The following is a 22,894-nucleotide window of genomic DNA, read 5'->3' on the forward strand; positions in this document are numbered from 1 at the left end:
CTCGTACACGTTTTGGGTCAACGTTAAACTGCCTGGCCGCTGCCAAACCAGAATTCTGCTCCGCATACTTCACAACAGCTAGCTTGAACTTTAAGTCAAACTTTCTGTTCTTCCCCCTTAAAGTATTCCCGTCCATCAGTTGTGGTGTACCGCTATCCTGTTCATTCAACTCACTGCTGCTGTTGCTTGTCATGTTGAAACTTTTCCTCGTGGGTTTGTTGTTGCCGTTGAGTGTGTGTTACGCTATATGCGGTCACCCATTGCAATATGTTGATTACCCAGAATCCCCACGTAACGTCTGCTGTTACCGTAATGACCAGAATTATTGCACCTTTGCTTTTCCTTTTAGCTTATAAATTGGGTTTAATGAAGTCAATATGATTTTAATCTAAATTATGTAAATAACAGCCCATGGGCGGCTATTTGGACATAGGCGTTTATTAGGAAGAGGCGTTTATTTCACAAAATGGGGTCAGACCCCGGGCGGCTATTAGGACATGGGCGGTTATTTGCACAAGGGCGTTTATTTGGTAATATACGGTGTGTATATATATATATATATATATATATATATATATATATATATATATATATATATATATATATATATATATATATATATATATATATATATATATATTTTTTTTTTTTTTTTTTTTTTTTTTTATTTATTTTTTTTTTTTTAAATAGATGTTAGATTTTTTTTTGTTATTTCAAAAAATGTTTGATTTGTTTTATTCAAAAATCAATTAAAAACATATTTTTTAAATAAATTGTTTTAATCAATTAGGAATTGTTAAAAGTAAAAATCAAGATTTATTCGGATATATATATATATATATATATATAAATATATATATATATATATATATATATATATATATATATATATATATTTAATCAGTTGTGTCCAGCCACTCAGATAAATCATATTGTTGATGTAGAGCAGTGTTTTTCAACCACTGTGCCGCGGCACACTAGTGTGCCGTGAGATACAGTCTGGTGTGCCATGGGAGATGATCTAATTTCACCTATTTGGGTTAAAAATATTTTTTGCAAACCAGTAATTATAGTCTGTAAATGATGTGTTGTTGTTGAGTGTCGGTGCTGTCTAGAGCTGGGCAGAGTAACCGTGTAATACTCTTCCATATCAGTAGGTGGCAGCAGGTAGCTAATTGCTTTGTAGATGTCGGAAACAGCGGGAGGCAGTGTGCAGGTAAAAAGGTGTCTAATGCTTAAACCAAAAATAAACAAAAGGCATTGAAGTTTAGGGAGGGTTATGCAGAACGAAACTAAAACTGAACTGGCTACAAAGTAAACAAAAACAGAATGCTGGACAACAGCAAAGACTTACTGTGGAGCAAAGACAATGTACATCCGAACATGACATGACAATCAACAATGTCCCCACAAAGAAGGATAAAAACAACTGAAATATTCTTGATTGCTAAAACAAAGTAGATGCGGGAAATATCACTCAAAGGAAGACATGAAACTGCTACAGGAAAATACCAAAAAAAAGAGGAAAAGCCACCAAAATAGGAGCGCAAGACAAGAAGTAAAACACTACACACAGGAAAACAGCAAAAAAGTCCAAATAAGTCAGGGTGTGATGTGACAGGTGGTGACAGTACACCTACTTTGAGACAAGAGCTATAGTGATGCATGCTTGGTTATGGTTTAAAGTCATATCCAACAATTACGACAACAACTTTTTACTGTCAACTGAGTTTCGTTTTTTAGTGATTTCTGCTGGTGGTGTGCCTCCGCATTTTTTCAACGCAAAAAATGTGCATTGGCTCAAAAAAGGTTGAAAAACACTGCTGTAGATGATCTATATCTGCTGTACTCCTTTACTTTACAAAAGAGAAGTGTTGGTTACTTCTCTTGTTGCCTTATTTGTGTTACACTTTATTACATGTTTATTAAAATGTTATTCAACAATAAACAGTTTTCTTTAAAGTAATATAGAACTCTATCAGAGCTATTTATCTATTTTATGGAGGAATGTAGTTCATCATAGAACGAGCTCCCAATGTTATTAAAAATGGTGTACGACCTCTTGAAAGTTTTGTAATCAATCAGAAATATCAAGTAGCTAAAATGTGCCAAAAACATGGATAAGTGTGGAGAGTGTTTTGCCTTTTGCCATCATGCTTTGTAATGGATAGAATTGTAAAAAAAAAAAATTTATAAGCTCTGTGAGTAGGTTGTGTACCAATGTTGTCACACACGCACGAGGTGTGGCAAATTGATTCTCTGCATTTGACCCATCACCCTTGATCACCCCCTGGGAGGTGAGGGGAGCAGTGAGCCGGGAATAATTTTTGGTGATTTAACCCCCAATTCCAACCCTTGATGCTGAGTGCCAAGCAGGGAGGTAATGGGTCCCATTGTTACAGTCTTTGGTATGACTCGGCCGGGGTTTGAACTCACAACCTACCCATCTCAGGGCGGGCACTCTAACCACTAGGCCACTGAGTAGGTGTGTGACCATCTGTTGACATTTTGTGTTGGTTGGATTTGCATTGTTTTATGTATGCAATATGACTAGGGAAGGTTGTTTGCATTGGGTCATATAAGTTAATGCTGCAGCTCCCCTCACCTCCCAGGGGGTGTTCAAGGGTGATGGGTCAAATGCAGAGAATAATTTCGCCACACCTAGTGTGTGTGTGACAATCATTGGTACTTTAACTTTAACATTACCCCATTCTGTGCAAAATAAAGGTCGTTGACCTGAATTACTCACCTTGTCCACTAGATGGCGACATGATAGCAGCATCAAAAATCTAATCTCCCTGTGGGTAAATTGTAGAGATGTCCGATAATGGCTTTTTTGCCGAAATTCCGATATTGTCCAAATCTTAATTACCGATTCCGATATCAACCGATACCGATATATACAGTCGTGGAATTAACACATTATTATGCCTAATTTTGTTGTGCTGCCCCGCTGGATGCATTAAACAATGTAACAAGGTTTTCCAAAATAAATCAACTCAAGTTATGGAAAAAAGTGCCAACATGGCACTGCCATATTTATTATTGAAGTCACAAAGTGCATTATTTTTTTTAACATGCCTCGAGACAGAAGTTTGGAATGTGGGACATGCTCTCCCTGAGAGAGCATGAGGAGGTTGAGGTGGGCAGGGTTGAGGTTGGGACGGGGGGTGTATATTGTAGCGTACCGGAAGAGTTAGTGCTGCAAGGGTTTCTGGGTATTTGTTCTGTTGTGTTTATGTTGTGTTACGGTGCGGATGTTCTCCCGAAATGTGTTTGTCATTCTTGTTTGGTGTGGGTTCACAGTGTGGCGCATATTTGTAACAGTGTTAAAGTTGTTCATACGGCCACCCTCAGTGTGACCTGTATGGCTGTTGACCAAGTATGCATTGCATTCACTTGTGTGTGTGAAAAGCCGTAGATATTATGTGACTGGGCCGGCACGCAAAGGCAGTGCCTTTAAGGTTTATTGGCGCTCTGTACTTCTCCCTACGTCCGTGTACACAGCGGCGTTTTAAAAAGTCATACATTTTACTTTTTGAAACCGATACCGATATTACATTTTAAAGCATTTATCGGCCGATAATATCGGCAGCCTGATATTATCGGACATCTCTAGTAAGTTGCCCACATGACATCTCGCGGGCCCAATTTGAAGATGAGAAACATTTTTGTTGCACTCCAAATAATTATCAAAGTTGAAAAAAGGTTTTGAGTTTTCAAAATAAAACGCCCCAGCTGTAGTTAGTGCACTTACGGTATTTTGATGTTGTCATCCAGCTGCAGAGAAAAAGGCACATAGGCAACGACATCATCGCCATCGTGTTCCAGGACGCCAACACGCCCTTTGTCCCCGACATGATCCAGTCCAACTTCCTGCACGCCTACGTGGTGGTGCAGCTGGACAAGGCGTGCACGGACTACGTCGCCTATAAGGTTTGTCTCCGGGGGAACATGAGGTTTTTCCACAAATTCGCCATTTGAGCGCCGCCGCCTCCTCCGTTGGCAGGTGTCTGTGACAGCCCGGGATGACGTGCCCTTCTTTGAGCCGGCCCTGCCTGACCCGGCCGTCTTCAAAAAGGTTAGTGAAGGCATGCCGCCAGCAGGGTGGAAAACAATCCTTCAATTCGTCTTCTCTCTTTGCGACCCCGCGGGTGATCTGCAACCTCCTCAGGGCCCGGAGCTTCGCGAGTTCCTGTTCACCAAGCTCATCAATGCCGAGTACGCCTGCTACAAGGCGGAGAAGTTTGCCAAGCTGGAGGTGAGGAGAGGATTCCGCTATAACGTTATTATGACGGCAACTTTTTAACCCTGGAACAGACTACACCGACATCTTGCTTTTTGCACTCCTCACTTTTACAAACCCCGTTTCCATATGAGTTGGGAAATTGTGTTAGATGTAAATATAAACGGAATACAATGATTTGCAAATCATTTTCATAAACATTTTTTTTTTTGCAAATAATCATTAACTTTAGAATTTGATGCCAGCAACACGTGACAAAGAAGTTGGGAAAGGTGGCAATAAATACTGATAAAGTTGAGGAATGCTCATCAAACACTTATTTGGAACATCCCACAGGTGTGCAGGCTAATTGGGAACAGGTGGGTGCCATGATTGGGTATAAAAGCGTAACGTAAGCAGCTAAGCACGCGACTTTCGATCCCTCAGGCGGTACTGCATCAAAAAGCGACATCAGTGTGTAAAGGATATCACCACATGGGCTCAGGAACACTTCAGAAACCCACTGTCAGTAACTACAGTTGGTCGCTACATCTGTAAGTGCAAGTTAAAACTCTACTATGCAAAGCCAAAGCCATTTATCAACAACACCCAGAAGCACTGTCGGCTTCTCTGAGCCCGAGCTCATCTACAAACCCTGTTTCCATATGAGTTGGGAAATTGTATTAGATGTAAATATAAACGGAATACAATGATTTGCAAATCGTTTTCAACCCATATTCAGTTGAATATGCTACAAAGACAACATATTTGATGTTCAAACTGATAAAACATTTTTTTTTTGCAAATAATCATTAACTTTAGAATTTGATGCCAGCAACACGTGACAAAAAAGTTGGGAAAGGTGGCAATAAATACTGATAAACAGGCAAATTGGGAACGGGTGGGTGCCATGATTGGGTATAAAAGTAAATTCCATGAAATGCTCAGTCTTTCACAAGAAAGGATGGGGCGAGGGTCACCACTTTGTCAACAAATGCGTGAGCAAATTGTTGAACAGTTTAAGAACAACGTTTCTCAAAGTGCATTTGCAAGAAATGTAGGGATTTCAACATCTATGGTCCATAATATCATCAAAAGTTTCAGAGAATCTGGAGAAATCACTGCACGTAAGCGGCATGGCCGGAAACCAACATTGAATGACCGTGACCTTCGATCCCTCAGACGGCACTGTATCAAAAACCGACATCAATCTCTAAAGGATATCACCACATGGGCTCAGGTACACTTCAGAAAACCACTGTCATTAAATACAGTTGGTCGCTACATCTGTAAGTGCAAGTTAAAACTCTACTATGCAAAGCGAAAGCCATTTATCAACAACACCCAGAAACGCCGCCGGCTTCTCTGGGCCGGAGATCATCTAAGATGGACTCATGCAAAGTGGAAAAGTGTTCTGTGGTCTGACGAGTCCACATTTCAAATTGTTTTTGGAAATATTCCACATCGTGTCATCCGGACCAAAGGGGAAGCGAACCATCCAGACTGTTATCGACGCAAAGTTCAAAAGCAAGCATGTGTGATGGTATGGGGGTGCATTAGTGCCCAAGGCATGGGTAACTTACACATCTGGGAAGGCACCATTAATGCTGAAAGATACATACAGGTTTTGGAACAACATATGCTGCCATCTAAGCGCCGTCTTTTTCATGGACGCCCCTGCTTATTTCAGCAAGACAATGCCAAGCCACATTCAGCACGTGTTACAACAGCGTGGCTTCGTAAAAAAAGAGTGCGGGTACTTTCCTGGCTCGCCTGCAGTCCAGACCTGTCTCCCATCGAAAATGTGTGGCGCATTATGAAGCGTAAAATACGACAGCGGAGACCCCGGACTGTTGAACGACTGAAGCTCTACATAAAACAAGAATGGGAAAGAATTCCACTTTCAAAGCTTCAACAATTAGTTTCCTCAGCTTCCAATCATTTATTGAGTTTGTTAAAAGAAAAGGTGATGTAACACAGTGGTGAACATGCCCTTTCCCAACTACTTTGGCACGTGTTGCAGCCATGAAATTCTAAGTTAATTATTATTTGTAAAAAAAAAAATAAAGTTTATGAGTTTGAACATCAAATATGTTGTCTTTGTAGTGCATTTAACTGAATATGACTTGAAAGTGTGATTTGCAAATTATTGTATTCCATTTATATTTACATCTAACACAATTTCCCAACTCATATGGAAACGGGGTTTGTAGTAGGATTCGTTTTTTGACCAAAATCTCCACCAAAGGTTTGCCACATTTTGGGTTATTTTGGTCTGGGTTATTGCACAGTTAAAGATTACGCTGAACAAAGTCGTCGGTTTGTCCGTGTTTAATTTCGCAAACAAAACAAACAAAAAATCTCACCTGATTTACCACACGCTAAACAGCGTGAGCAATCTATAAAATAGCATGTTGGGCGTGATCTACTAAGACTGCATGTGCAATTGAAAAATGGTGCAAATCAGGATTTTGCGTGTACTATACGGGGCATCACCATGGAAACACTCATTTACTGCACATTTTGTTATGTTTTCAAACAGGCAGAGGACAGTTTTGTTTTTTTTATCGCTAAAGGTGCAAAAAAAGTGAAGTTTTTTTTAGAAGAAATAAGAAATATTTGACTAATATATCGCGGAAGATGCATGCTCAATATACGCAAAAATTTATTATTTTTTTTAAGAAATGAGAAATATTTTAATAATATATATTATATGCCAAAAAAACGGACGTCATTAAAAATACTAAAATACACCAAAACGTAAATTATACTAAAATATATATATTTAAGAAAAAATTACAAATATTTTTAAAATAAATATTCCATGCAAAAAAAAACAGAGGTCATTAAAAATACTAAAAGACACCAAAACGTATTTAAATGAGGATGTTTTGTGTACTATACGGGGCGTCACCATAGAGACTAGGGATGTCCCGATCCGATATTTGGATCGGATCGGCTGCAGATATTTGCCAAAAATTGCGTATCGGCAAGGCATGGGAAAATGCCGATCCAGATCCAGTTTAAAAAAAACTCCGGTCCGTGTTTTCCAACGCACCTATTTAAATAATACATTCCACTTTTCTGCTGCTCCGTAATTTCCGTTCCGCATTTTCCAGCACACCTTCAACACATCCACAATTCTCACGCAGTTGCTTTTAGCTGCTGGCTTTACACGACAGGCTCTTCTCACTCTTTCCTGTGTCTCCCTCTCACAGACAGTGAGCGCACCTTCTTACACACGTCACATACTGTCAAGACATACGTCACATACTGTCACGTCATACGTCACATACGTATACGTCCTCTCCCAGCAGAGAGCGAGGTAGCGGCATGGCTAACGTTAGCTGTGATGCTAGCGCAGCCGCTAAGGTGCGCGCCTGCTCAAGCGTCCTCTGCGCACGGCAAATCTATGCCACGCACAAAATTAAATAAAAAATAAGCGCATAACAATTTTCGACACACGGACACGACAGAGACAACAGTTTTCGTCATCATTGTTCAAATATTGTGACGTCTGTCGAGACGCTTATCTCCATTCGGTGCCACACGTCCAGACTCCACACCATCAAAATGGCAAAAATTTCCACATCAACCAACTTTAGATTTATTCTCATATCAAACTCTTTTGGCTGTCTTTTTGATACTTACATCAGGGGCCCCCCCATAAATAATGTAAATAATTCAATGTGATTATCTTGTGTGATGACTGTATTATGATGATAGTATATATCTGATAGTATATATCTGTATCATGAATCAGTGGCTTCGACTTAAACAAGTTGAAAAACTTATTGTGGTGTTACCATTTAGTGGTCAATTGTACGGAATATGTACTTCACTGTGCAACCTACTAATAAAAGTCTCAATCAATCAATCAAAACACATAGAATCATCATACTGCTGTGATTATATGCATCAAGTGTTCATTCAAGGCTAAGGCAAAATATGGAGATATATATTGTGTATCGCAATATGGCCTTAAAATATCGCAATATTTAAAAAAGGCCATATCGCCCAGCCCTAGTTCAATGATGCCCTTTCTGTTTGTCATGTATAATTTTGTCTATTTTGTGTTTATCTTTGAATAAACAGGTCAGTTTCTTGTTACCAACCATTGTGTATTATTCAAACGCCCCTAATTCAGCTGGCTAGTTGTTATCAAGAGTACTAAAACCCTTTTCAACATGATTCTGACAACTAAGTAGGCTAAATAACTTTAAACTTTAATACATGCTCGGATAGGCCAGTATCGGTCAGTATCGGTATCGGATCGGAAGTGCAAAAACAATATCGGTATCGGATCGGAAGTGCAAAAACCTGGATCGGGACATCCCTAATAGAGACACTCATTTACTGCACATTCATGTTGTCATTTTTGTTACGTTTTTAAAAAAGCAGGAGAATTTTTTTTTTAAATCGTTGAAGGTGCATGCTCAATACGTAATAATAATATAATTACATTTTTTTAAGAAGAAATAAATATTTTAATAATATATATTCTATGCGAAACAAACGGACGTCATTAAAAATGCTAAATGACACCAAAACGTATTTAAATGAGGATTTTTTTTGTGTACTCTGCGGGGCGTCACCATGGAAACACTCATTTACTGCACATTCATGTTATCATGCTCCTACATGTGACGTTTTGTTACGTTTTCAAAAAAGCAGGAGACAGTTTTTGTTTTTGTTATCGCTGAAGGTGCATAATTAATACGCAAAAATGACGTTTTTTTAAGAAAAAATAAATATTTGAATAATATATATTCTATGCGAAAAAAAATGGGTGTCATTAAAAATACTATCATGTTCCTACATCTTACGTTTTGTTACGTTTTCAAAAAAGCAGGAGACAGTTTTTTTTAATCGCTGAAGGTGCATGCTCAATACGCAAAAATGATACTAAAATATATATATTTAAGAAAAAATTACAAATATTTTTAAGATAAATATTCCATGCAAAATTTAGTATCATTAAAAATACTAAAAGACATCAAAACATATTTAAATTAGGATTTTTTGTTTACTATACGGGGCGTCACCATAGAGACACTCATTTACTGCACATTCATGTTATCATTTTTGTTACGTTTTCAAAAAAGCAGGAGAATTTTTTTTTTAATCGTTGAAGGTGCATGCTCAATACACAAAAATTAAATTTTTTTAAGAAGAAATAAATATTTTAATAATAAATATTCCATGCGCAAAAAACGGAGGTCATTAAAAATACTAAAAGACACCAAAATGTATTTAAATGAGGATTTCTTTGTGTACTATAAAGGGCGTCACCATGGAAACACTCATTTACTGCACATTCATGTTATTATGCTCTGACATGTGACGCTTTGTTACGTTTTCAAAAAAGCAGGAGACAATTTTAGTTTTTTTTATCGCTGAGGGTGCATGCTCAATATGCGAAAAAATGAATGTTTTTAAGAATAAATAAATATTTTAATAATATATATTCCATGCGGAAAAAAACGGACATCAATAAAAATACAAAAAGACACCAAAACGTATTTAAATGAGGATTTTTTGTGTACTGCATGGGGCATCACCATGGAAACACATTTACTGCACATTCATGTTATTATTACGTTTTGTTACGGTTTTAAAAAAGCAGGAGACAGTTTGGTTTTTTTAATCGCGGAAGATGCATGCTCAATATACGCAAAAATTAAGTTTTTTTTAAGAATAAATAAATATTTTAATAATATATATTCCAATGCGCAAAAAAACGGACGTCATTAAAATTACTAAATGACACCAAAACGTATTTAAATGAGGATTTTTTGTGTACTATAAGGGACGTCTGTCAGGAGTTGTAGGTGACGAACCCCAAGATGCAGAGAAGGCGGAAGGCATTGTACGAGAAAACATGATTTAATTAAACACTAAGGCAAAACTACAAACGAAAGGGTAACAAAAGGCGCGCACAAGGCGGAGAACAAACTTGGCTATGAACTAAAATAGCACAGAGGCTAACTGTGGACAAGAAACCAAAAACACTTACTGTGACACGAAGGAACTAGGACATGAGCAGAGTGAAACAAAAGTAGACAGAGCTACAACGACAAGTATTAAGAACAACGACACGACAGGTAGGAACGACAATGATCCAGCAGTGACTGGAGGGTAGGGCAGGTATAAATAGCAGCTGGCTGATTGACACCAGGTGTGGCCAGGTGCCAATCAGCCACAGCTGAGGGGACACAACACTCAGGGAGAAACAGGAAACAGAACCAAAACAAGAGCGCTGACAGGAAATACTACACACACACAGAGGAAAAACTCAAAACATAACTAAACCGTCAGTGACAAACCTGACAACGTCACCATGGAGACACTCATTTACTGCACTTTTCATGTTATCATGCTCCTACATGTGACGTTTTGTTACGTTTTCAAAAAAGCAGGAGACAATTTGTTTTTGTTATCGCTTAAGGTGCATGCTCAATATGCAAAAATGACGTTTCTTTTAAAAGTAATAAGAAATATTTTAATAAAATATATTCTATGCAAAAAAACGGACGTCATTAAAAATACTAAAAGACACCAAAACGTATTTAAATGAGGATTTTTTGTGTACTATATGGGGCATCACCATGGAAACACTCATTTACTGCACATCCATGTTATTATTACGTTTTGTTACGGTTTTAAAAAAGCAGGAGACAGTTTGTTTTTTTTTAATCGCGGAAGATGCATGCTTAATATACGCAAAAATTACGTTTTTTTAAGAAGAAATAAATATTTTAATAATATATATTCTATGCGGAAAAAACGGACGTCATTAAAAATACTAAAAGACACCAAAACTTATTTAAATGAAGATTTTTTTTGTGTACTATGCGGGGCGTCACCATGGAGACACTCATTTACTGCACATTCATGTTATTATGCTCCTACATGTGACGTTTTGTTACATTTTCAAAAAAGCATGAGACAGTTTCTGTTTTTGTTATCGCTGAAGGTGCATGCTCAATACGCAAAAATAACTTTTTTTTAAAGAAAAAATAAACATTTGAATAATATATATTCTATGTGAAAAAAAATGGGTGTCATTAAAAATACTATCATGTTCCTACATGTTATGTTTTGTTACGTTTTCAAAAAAGCAGGAGACAGTTTTTTTTAATCGCTGAAGGTGCATGCTCAATACGCAAAAATTATACTAAAATATATATATTTAAGAAAAAATTACAAATATTTTAAAATAAATATTCCATGCAAAAAAAAAACGGAGGTGATTAAAAATACTAAAAGACACCAAAACGTATTAAAATTTGGATTTTTTGTGTACTCTACGGGGCGTCACCATAGAGACACTCATTTACTGCACATTCATGTTGTCATTTTTGTTACGTTTTCAAAAAAGCAGGAGAATTTTTTTTTTAATCGTTGAAGGTGCATGCTCAATATGCAAAAATGAAGTTTTTTTAAGAAGAAATAAATATTTTAATAATATGTATTCCATGCGAAAAAAACGGAGGTCATTAAAAATACTAAAAGACACCAAAACGTATTTAAATGAGGATTTTTTTGTGTACTATACGGGACGTCGCCATGGAAACACTCATTTACTGCACATTCATGTTATTATTATGCTCTGACATGTGACGTTTTGTTACGTTTTCAAAAAAGAAGGAGACATTTTTAGTTTTTTTATCGCTGAGGGTGCATACTCAATATGCGAAAAAATTAATGTTTTTAAGAATAATAAATATTTTAATAAATATATATTCCATGCAGAAAAAAACGGACGTCATTAGAAATACTAAGACACCAAAACGTATTTAAATGAGGATTTTTTGTGTACTGTATGGGGCATCACCATGGAAACACTCATTTACTGCACATTCATGTTATTATTACGTTTTGTTACGGTTTTAAAAAAGTAGGAGACAGTTTGTTTTTTTTAATCGCGGAAGATGCATGCTCAATATACGCAAAAATTACGTTTTTTTTAAGAAGAAATAAATATTTTAATAATATATATTCCATTGCGCAAAAAAACGGACGTCATTAAAATTACTAAATGACACCAAAACGTATTTAAATGAGGATTTTTTGTGTACTATGCAGGGCGTCACCATGGAGACACTCATTTACTGCACATTCATGTTATCATGCTCCTACATGTGACGTTTTGTTACGTTTTCAAAAAAGCAGGAGCTAATTTGTTTTTGTTATCGCTGAAGGTGCATGATTAATACGCAAAAATTATGTTTCTTTTAGAAGAAATAAGAAATATTTTAATAAAATATATTCTATGCAAAAAAACGGACGTCATTAGAAATACTAAAAGACACCAAAACGTATTTAAATGAGGATTTTTTGTGTACTATACGGGGAATCACCATGGAGACACTCATTTACTGCACTTTTCATGTTATCATGTTCCTACATGTGACGTTTTGTTACGTTTTCAAAAAAGCAGGAAACAATTTGTTTTTGTTATCGCTGAACGTGCATGATTAATACGCAAAAATGCCATTTCTTTTAGAAGAAATAAGAAATATTTTAAAATAAATATTCGATGCAAAAAAAACGGAGGTCATTAGAATTACTAAAAGACACCAAAATGTATTTAAATGAGGATTTTTTGTGTACTATACGGGGCGTCACCATGGAAACACTCATTTACTGCACATTTATGTTATCATCAGAATCAGAATCAGCTTTATTGTCATTACGCAAGGTAACGAGATTGAGGCCATTCCATACAGTGCGATGTGTGTATGCTAGAAAAACAATGTGCAAATATATAAAAATATAAAAAATGTAGAAGTGCAATGAATATGGTGTGAAATGAATATATACATGAAAAAAACAAAAACAAAAACAGGGTGGTTGGTGGAATGGGTTATTGCACCGAAGAGAAGGCAGTTATGAGGGACAATGGGGCAGTCCGTTCAGGATGGTTATGGATCATGCTCCGACATGTGACGTTTTGTTATGTATGTTTTATATATGTGTATGTGTACTGTATATATGTATGTATATATATGTGTATGTGAATATGTATATGTATATATGTACAGTATATGTATATATATATACATATATGAGAATTGTTTCCAATGGAGAATGGATCCTGAATTGTTACCCCAAGAATAAAAAGCCCTAATGAATGTCACTTGCTGCTTCAGGAGCGCACCCGCTCAGCCCTGCTGGAGACCCTGTACGAGGAGCTGCATGTCAACAGCCAGTCCATGATGGGTCTGGGCGGAGACGACGACAAGCTGGAGAACGGCGGCGGCGGAGGAGGCGGAGGCTTCTTTGAGTCCTTCAAGGTAGGACTGGGCCCGATAAGGCACGACCTCATTTGCATGGGAGAATGAGCTTCCCCCCTCGTCTCCTGCGGGGCTGGGGGATTCTGGGTATTCCTTCCCGAGAAAGCAGAACGTAGAAAATGGGTTTGGTATCTCAAAGGAGCAGGCCTGTGGCGCTTGATTTCCTCGCTTGGCTTGTGACAGACGCTTTTTTTCTGAAGGCGAGCAGAAGAGGCACTCTGACTGGGCGGGCTCCGTCAATGACCATTGGGGGTCCGCTGGAGCGCGGCCAAGCTGTGATTGTGTACGCCTGATGAGCACTTTAATGCATGTTGCATGTTCTCCTCTCACGTGTTTGTCTGCTGCCATCCACGTCTGTCTTGCTCTTCCACACATCTGTGTAACATAACACACTCAACCCATTTTCAGCTCCTAAACAAACCGAAGAATCAATCGCAATGTGGAGGATTTTTACCTCCTGTCCACCAGGGATCCCCAAACTACGGCCCTCGTGCCACATCTGTCCACACTCATGTTGTTGATGTAGATGATCTATATCTGCTGTGCACGTGGACTTTAGAAAAGAGAAGTGTCGGATACTTCTCTTGTTGCCTTATTTGTATTTGACTTTATTAAATGTTTGGGTATATTCACTGTTTGGCGCGGGAGTCGATAGAAAGAAGAAGAAAAAAAAATGCATATATATATATATACATACAAACACATGCATATATACATACAAACACATACATATATACATACAAACACATACATATATACATACAAACACATACATATATACCTACAAACACATACATATATACATACAAACACATACATACATACAAACACATACATACAAACACATACATATATACATACAAACACATGCATGTATACATACAAACACATACATAAACACATACAAACACATACATATATACATACATATATACATACAAACGCATACATACATACAAACACATGCATATATACATGCAAACACATACATATAGACATACAAACATACATACATACATACATACATACAAACACATGCATATATACATACAAACACATACATATATACATACAAACACATGCATATATACATACAAACACATACATACATACAAACACATGCATATATACATACAATAACATACATATATACATACAAACACATGCATATATACATACAAACACATGCATATATACATACAAACACATACATACATGCAAACACATACATAATACATACAAACACATACATTTATACCGTATTTTTCGGACTATAAGTCGCAGTTTTTTTCATAGACTTATATATGTTTTTTTCCTTTTTTATTATGCATTTTGGGCAGGTGCGACTTATACTCCGAAAAATACGGTACATACAAACACATACATAAACACATACATATATACATACAAACACATACATATATACATACAAACACATACATATATGCATACAAACACATACATACATACATACATAAATAAATACAAACACATACATATATACATACAAACACATACATACATACATAAATAAAAACACATACATATATACATACAAACACATACATATATACATACAAACACATAAATATATACATACAAACACATGCATATATACATACAAACACATACATATATACATACAAACACATACATATATACATACAAACACATACATATATACATACAAACACATGCATATATACATACAAACACATACATATATACATACAAACACATGCATATATACATACAAACACATGCATATATACATACAAACACATACATACATATATACATACAAACACATGCATATATACATACAAACACATACATATATACATACAAACACATGCATATATACATACAAACACATACATACACACATACATACATACATATAAACACATGCATATATACATACAAACACATGCATACATACATACATACAAACACATGCATATATACATAAAAACAAATACATATATACATACAAACACATACATACATACATACATACATACAAACACATACATATATACATACAAACACATACATACATACATACAAACACATGCATACATACATACAAACACATACATATATACATACAAACACATACATATATACATACAAACACATACTTATATACATACAAACACATACATACATATATACATACAAACACATACATATATACATACAAAGACATACCGGTACTTATATACACACAAACACATACATATATACATACAAACACATCCATATATACATACAAACACATACATATATACATACAAACACATGCATACACACAGACAAACACATGCATATATACATACAAACACATACATATATACATACAAACACATGCATATATACATACAAACACATACATATATACATACAAACACATACATATATACATACAAACATACATATATACAAACAAACACATACATACATACAAACACATACATATATACATACAAACACATACATATATAGATACAAACACATACATAAATAGATACAAACACATACATACATACATACAAACAGACAAATAGATAACCCAGCCCATGGCCAAGATTCTTTAAACCCACTGTGGCCCCCGAGTCAAAAAGCTTGGGGACCCCTGCTCTGGACATTCATCCATCCATCCATTTCCTTTACCCCTCTTCCTCATTAGGGTCACAGAGCTGGAAACTATCCCAGCTGACTTTGTGCACTGGTCACATCCACACTCACTTAAGAGTCTACTTGTCGCCTTGGTGAAAGAAGAAGGAGAACAGAGAGATTTAACAACCTTTTATTTCAAAATGTGTAAGCACTTTATAATTTAACTGGAAACAGTTCAGGGCAGCACGGTGGAAGAGGGGTTAGTGCGTCTGCCTCACAATACGAAGGTCCTGAGTAGTCGTGAGTTCAATCCCGGCCTCGGGATCTTTCTGTGTGGAGTTTGCATGTTCTCCCCGTGACTGCGTGGGTTCCCTCCGGGTACTCCAGCTTCCTCCCACCTCCAAAGACATGCACCTGGGGATAGGTTGATTGGCAACACTAAATTGGCCCTAGTGTGTGAATGTGAGTGTGAATGTTGTCTGTCTATCTGTGTTGGCCCTGCGATGAGGTGGCGACTTGTCCAGGGTGTACCCCGCCTTCTGCCCGATTGTAGCTGAGATAGGCTCCAGCGCCCCCCGCGACCCCGAAGGGAATAAGCGGTAGAAAATGGATGGATGGGATGGAAACAGTTCAGGAAAAGCCTATTTTTCTGTTCCATATGGAGCAAGAATGTTTGGATGACTTTAGTGAGGAAGAAACCCACCATTCACTTTCGGGGTGATATAGAATGATGATGACATTCTCTGACTTCATTAATGGATGCAAAATAACCCAAAGGTCTGTCAGAGAGACATCATCTGCATAATATATAACATTTTCACACCTGCGCCGTTTTCCTGTTGACCTGCACTGCCCCCTAGTGGTAGTTTATAGACTGCACATCAAGGCAAGGTTTAGTACCAGGGGTGTCCAAACTTTTCCACACACATATTTTTCATTTTCAAAACCAATACAAAATATATTGTAACTTTTAGGGCTTCCCTTAATGTTGGTTCATTTTAACGCTCCGAGGACCCAAAAGGGTCTCAGTCATTAATGTGTTAAAATTAGGTCATATATTAATTTAAATTGTTTTCTTTTAACACTATGTATGTGTATGTGTATGTATGTATGTGTATGTATATATATATATATATATATATATATATATATATATATATATATATATATATATATATATATATATACATATATACATATATATATATATATATATATATATATATATATATATATATATATATATATATATATATATACATAATATATACATATATATATATAAGCATTGCACTTTCAAATACAACAGTGAGTAGAGAGAAATGTTATGTGTGTATATGTGTAAATAAATGAACACTGAAATTCAAGTATTTATTTTATTTATATGTATATATATAATAAAATACATATTTATATATAGCTAGAATTCCCTGAAAGTCAAGTATTTATTTTATTATGTGTATATATATATATATGAATAAAATGCATTTTATTATATATATATACATATAAATAATATTATTTTATTTATATGTATATATATATATATATATATATATATATATATATATAAAATAAAATACATATTTATATATAGCTAGAATTCCCTGAAAGTCAAGTATTTATTTTTTATATATATATATATATATATATATATATATATATATATATATATATATATATATATATATATATATATATATATATATATATATATATATATATATGTATATATATATATATAATACATTTTATTATACATATATATATATACATATAAATAATTAATATTATTTTATTTATATATATACATATATATATATATATATATATATATATATATATATATATATATAATAAAATACATATTTATATATAGCTAGAATTCCCTGAAAGTCAAGTTTTTGTTTTGTTTTTATATATATATATATATATATATATATATATATATATATATATATATATATATATATATATATATATATATATATATATATATATATATAAAACGGTGGAAGAGGGGTTAGTGCATCTGCCTCACAATACAAAGGTCCTGAGTAGTCTTGGGTTCAATCCCGGGCTCGGGATCTTTCTGTGTGGAGTTTGCATGTCCTCCCCGTGACTGCGTGGGTTCGCTCCGGGTACTCCGGCTTCCTCCCACTTCCAAAGACATGCACCTGGGGATAAGTTGATTGGCAACACTAAATTGGCCCTAGTGTGTGGATGTGAGTGTGAATGTTGTCTGTCTATCTGTGTTGGCCCTGCGATGAGGTGGCGACTTGTGTACCCCGCCTTCCGCCCGATTGTAGCTGAGATAGGCTCCAGCGCCCCCCGCGACCCCAAAGGGAATAAGCGGTAGAAAATGGATGGATGGATATATTCATATATATATATATATATATATATATATATAAGAAATACTTGAATTTAAGTGAATTCTAGCGATAAATATACTCCTCCCCCTTAACCGCGCCCCCTGGCCCCGCCCACCCCGACCACCTCACCCTCCCCCTCCCCTGCCCCCCCAAATCTCCCGAATTTGGAGGTCTCAAGGTTGGCAAGTATGTCGTAACCCCCAAAAGAATGGAATGGTTTGGTGCCCGCAGATTGACAGCCCTTTAACGAACGTAACCTCTGGGGTGTGGCCTGTCGACTTCTGGGGCGTCAGACGGACCTTATAGAGGGAAAGAGCCCCCGTATAAAGTCCTACTCGTGACAATGTCCATTCCCGCCAGTGACGCTATGTCCTCATCTCTCTCTGTAGCGGGTCATCCGCAGCAGAAGCCAGTCCATGGACGCCATGGGCCTCAGTAGCAAGAAGTCGCACACGGTCTCCACTAGTCACAGCGGCAGCTTTACCCACAATCCGCCCGACAGCCCCAAAACAGCCGGCATTGTAAGTAGCAGCACGAATAGGATGCAGCGTGTGTGTCTCATCCCTCTCACTTCCTCTCTTTGCCACCTTCATTGCAAAACAAGTCCAGTCAGTCAGTTATTTAGCCGCGTAGTTGGATTACCCAGACTCCCTTGCTCCTCCGCCTGCTGCCTCTTGTGCATGTGCTGCTGTGTAATGTTCAGTACCTCACACAACCCAGCACAGCCTTCACCTCTCAGCATGTCCACATGTATACTTTAGAATACAAAAGTACAAACTAAACTACTCACCCTCAAATCCTCCACACGACACCTCCGCTCCGGACAGGCTAACCTCCTCCAGTCTGTTGAACGCTCTCCCTGACCACCTGAAGGCACCACAGACTGTGGATGCTTTTAAAAAAGGCTTAAAAACCCTTCTTTTTTAAAAAAAAGCCTTTTTTTTAGATATATGCATACTCGTTCTAGCTATTAGGCTGTTCTAGTTTTTATTTGTATTATCTTTAAATTTTATTTGTTTAATACACTGTCGCACTTTGAGGTTGTTTGCTCAATGTAAAGTCCTTTTTTCAAATACAATCTATTATTATTATTATTATAGAGTAGTCCGTGTACAGCTTGTATTGCAGGGTTGCATATGATGTCACCAAATGGAGGGCAAACAAGCTTGAATCAAGCAGAAGGCACCATAGTGCGGGGCTTGGCAACCCGATCTTGGAGCTTTTTCAAGAATGGATAAAAAATATGGGGGATAAATATATATTTTGTTTGAACATGACACAAACCTTCCTAATTGTTAGAAAGCGCACCGTTTAATGTTTGTGTTTATGCTTCACCTAAACGTATTTGTAGAGGTTGCCCTCTAGTGGGTTCTGCGGACCACCACACACTGCCACGAGAGCCCGGATTTCAGGGTACAACACTGTTTTATTTTCATAAATAATGGTAGGCTTTTTATTTCCAGCAAATTGTCTTTCCCTCAGTCCGTGTCTCTCTCTCTCTGGCTCTCACTCCAACTGTCGTGTCTCGTGCCGGCTGCTGCTAATAAAGGCGACAGGTGATTAGATAACAAGGCCCACCTGGGCCATCTACTCACCTGTCGCTGTCTTCGAGGCCGGTCCTTGCACACCCCGTTTCCGCGGCAGGCCCGCAGGCCACGCCACCCTCCACAGTATTTACATTTTTTTGTGTACTATACGGGGCGTCACCATGGAGACACTCATTTACTGCACATTCATGTTATCATGCTCCTACATGTGACGTTTTGTAACGTTTTCAAAAAATAGGAGACAGTTTTGTTTTTCTAATTGCTGAAGGTGCATGCTCAATACACAAAAATTATGCTAAAATATATGTTTCTAATAAGAAATTATAAATATTTTTATAATAAATATTATTTTCGAAAAAAAAACATTAAAAATACTAAAAGACGCCAAAACGTATTTAAATGAGGATTTTTTTTTTGTTTACTATACGGGGCGTCACCATGGAGACACTCATTTAGTGCACATTCATGTTATCATGCTCCTACATGTGACGTTTTGTAACGTTTTCAAAAAATAGGAGACAGTTTTGTTTTTCTAATCGCTGAAGGTGCATGCTCAACACGCAAAAATTGTACTAAAATATATATTTCTAAGAAGAAATTATAAATATTTTTAAAATAAATATTCTATGCGAAAAAAACGGAGGTCATTAAAAATACTAAAAGACACCAAAACGTATTTAAATGAGAATTTTTTTTGTGTACTATACGGGGCATCACCATGGAGACACTCATTTACTGCACTTTTCATGTTATTATGCTCCTACATGTGACGTTTTGTTACGTTTTCAAAAAAGCAGGAGACAGTTTTGTTTTTTCTAATCGCTGAAGGTGCATGCTCAATACGCAAAAATTATACTAAAATATATATTTCTAAGAAGAAATTATAAATATTTTTAAAATAAATATTTTTAAAATAGATATTTTTAAAATAAATATTTTTAAAATAAATATTTTATGCAAAAAAAACGGAGGTCATTAAAAATACTAAAAGACACCAAAACGTATTTAAATGAGGATTTTTTTGTGTACTAAACGGGGCATTACCATGGAGACACTCATTTACTGCACTTTTTATGTTATTATGCTCCTAGATGTGACGTTTTGTTAAGTTTTCAAAAAAGCAGGAGTACGTTTTTTTTTAATCGCTGAAGGTGCATGCTCAATACGCAAAAATTATACTAAAATATACTTTTAGAAGAAGAAATAAGAAATATTTCAAAAATAAATATTCTATGTGGAAAAAAAACGGAGGTCATTAAGAATACTAAAAGACGCCAAAACATATTTAAGTTAGAAGTCAGAACCCAACATTGAATAAATGTTGTCAAAAAGCATGTTGTTTCAACGTTGTATTCGTGATGTAGAATATTGGTTTGAAAAATAACCAAAATTCAATGGTCAAGTTAACGTCAGAATCCAACATTGAATAAACGTCGTTAAAAAGCATGTTGTTACAACGTTGTATTTGTGTTGTAGAATATTGGTTGGGAAATTACCAAAATTCAATGGTCAAATCAACGTCAGAATCCAACATTGATTAAACGTCGTCAAAAAGCATGTTGTTTCAACGTTGTATTTGTGTTGTAGAATATTAGTTAGAAAAATGACAAAAATTCCTTGGTCAAATTAACGTCAGAATCCAACATTGATTAAACGTTGTCAAAAAGCATGTTGTTTCAACGTTGTATTGATGTTGTAGAATATTGGTTAGAAAAATGACCAAAATTCAATGGTCAAATTAACGTCAGAACCCAGCATTGATTAAACGTCGTTAAAAAGCATGTTGTTTCAACGTTGTATTGGTGTTCTAGAATATTGGTTAGAAAAAAGACCAAAATTCAATGGTCAAATTAACGTCAGAATCCAACATTGAATAAACGTCGTCAAAAAGCATGTTGTTTCAACGTTGTATTCCTGTTGTAGAATATTGGTTCGAAAAATGACCGAAATTCAATGTTCAGATTAACGTCAGAACCTAACATTGATTAAACGTCGTCAAAAAGCTTGTTGTTTCAACGTTGTATTTGTGTTGTAGAATATTGGTTAGAAAAATGACTCAAATTTAACGGTCAAATTAACATCAGAACCCAACATTGATTAAACGTCGTCAAAAAGCATGTTGTTTCAACGTTGTATTTGTGTTCCAACGTTTTGTTTGAGTTGCTCAAAGTCAGGACCTAATTCAACAAGTTCTCAACGTTGCTTCAATGTCTTGTGGGCCACACGGTTCTTAGCTTTCTGCAAATGTGGCCCCCAAAACAAGATACAATTCAAGCCGTACACAGACTACTCTGAAGTATATGCAGGTGTACTTTGCCCAGTCAGGACTATCCCTGCATACACACATGAAAGGCCTGCTTGCTTGTGTGAGGTAAACTCTCTTGTGTGACTCAGTATTCAAACTTCTTGTGATCTTCTGATGTCTGCTTTTGTTTTTTTTCCAACTGCCGTCTGTTTTCTCTCTTTGCTTCACCTTCCTCCTCCTCCTCCTCCTCCTCCTTGACCTGGCTTGCGTGACTCAGTCATTGCTTGTCCCGGGGAAAAGTCCCAGTAGATATGGACGGCGAGGCAGTGCCATAGGGATAGGAACCATAGAAGAGGTTCATGTTTCTTTCTCCCTTCACTGTCTTTGTGTGTTGCAGACCATTTCTTCTTTGACAGGTTACGCATTCCCAAATGATTCATCACTCGTAGGCTTGAATCATTGCGGATTCTAAACTTAAAAGTACATTTTGAGATTTGAATAGTCTGACTAATAAGGTGCCAATACGGAACATGGAATGTGGAATGTAATCTCGTTTGACATCCTGAAAGTTGTGTAACATT

General features: G+C 36.3%; 1 protein-coding gene across 6 annotated transcripts in view; it reads left to right on the forward strand.

Annotated features, from left to right (window-relative positions):
- rap1gapb (RAP1 GTPase activating protein b) overlaps positions 1-22,894 on the forward strand; it is a 519,058-nt gene that overhangs the window by 390,430 nt on the left and 105,734 nt on the right. For all 6 annotated transcript variants that reach the window (XM_061937643.1, XM_061937649.2, XM_061937647.1 and 3 more), the window contains 6 exons: positions 3,781-3,936; positions 4,010-4,081; positions 4,175-4,261; positions 13,381-13,524; positions 18,911-19,042; positions 22,591-22,668. In XM_061937643.1, the coding sequence (XP_061793627.1) occupies positions 3,781-3,936; positions 4,010-4,081; positions 4,175-4,261; positions 13,381-13,524; positions 18,911-19,042; positions 22,591-22,668 (669 nt within the window). The remainder of the gene's footprint in view (positions 1-3,780; positions 3,937-4,009; positions 4,082-4,174; positions 4,262-13,380; positions 13,525-18,910; positions 19,043-22,590; positions 22,669-22,894) is intronic.

This window comes from Nerophis lumbriciformis, linkage group LG03 (genome assembly GCF_033978685.3).
Source record: "Nerophis lumbriciformis linkage group LG03, RoL_Nlum_v2.1, whole genome shotgun sequence".
Classification (NCBI taxonomy): domain Eukaryota; kingdom Metazoa; phylum Chordata; class Actinopteri; order Syngnathiformes; family Syngnathidae; genus Nerophis; species Nerophis lumbriciformis.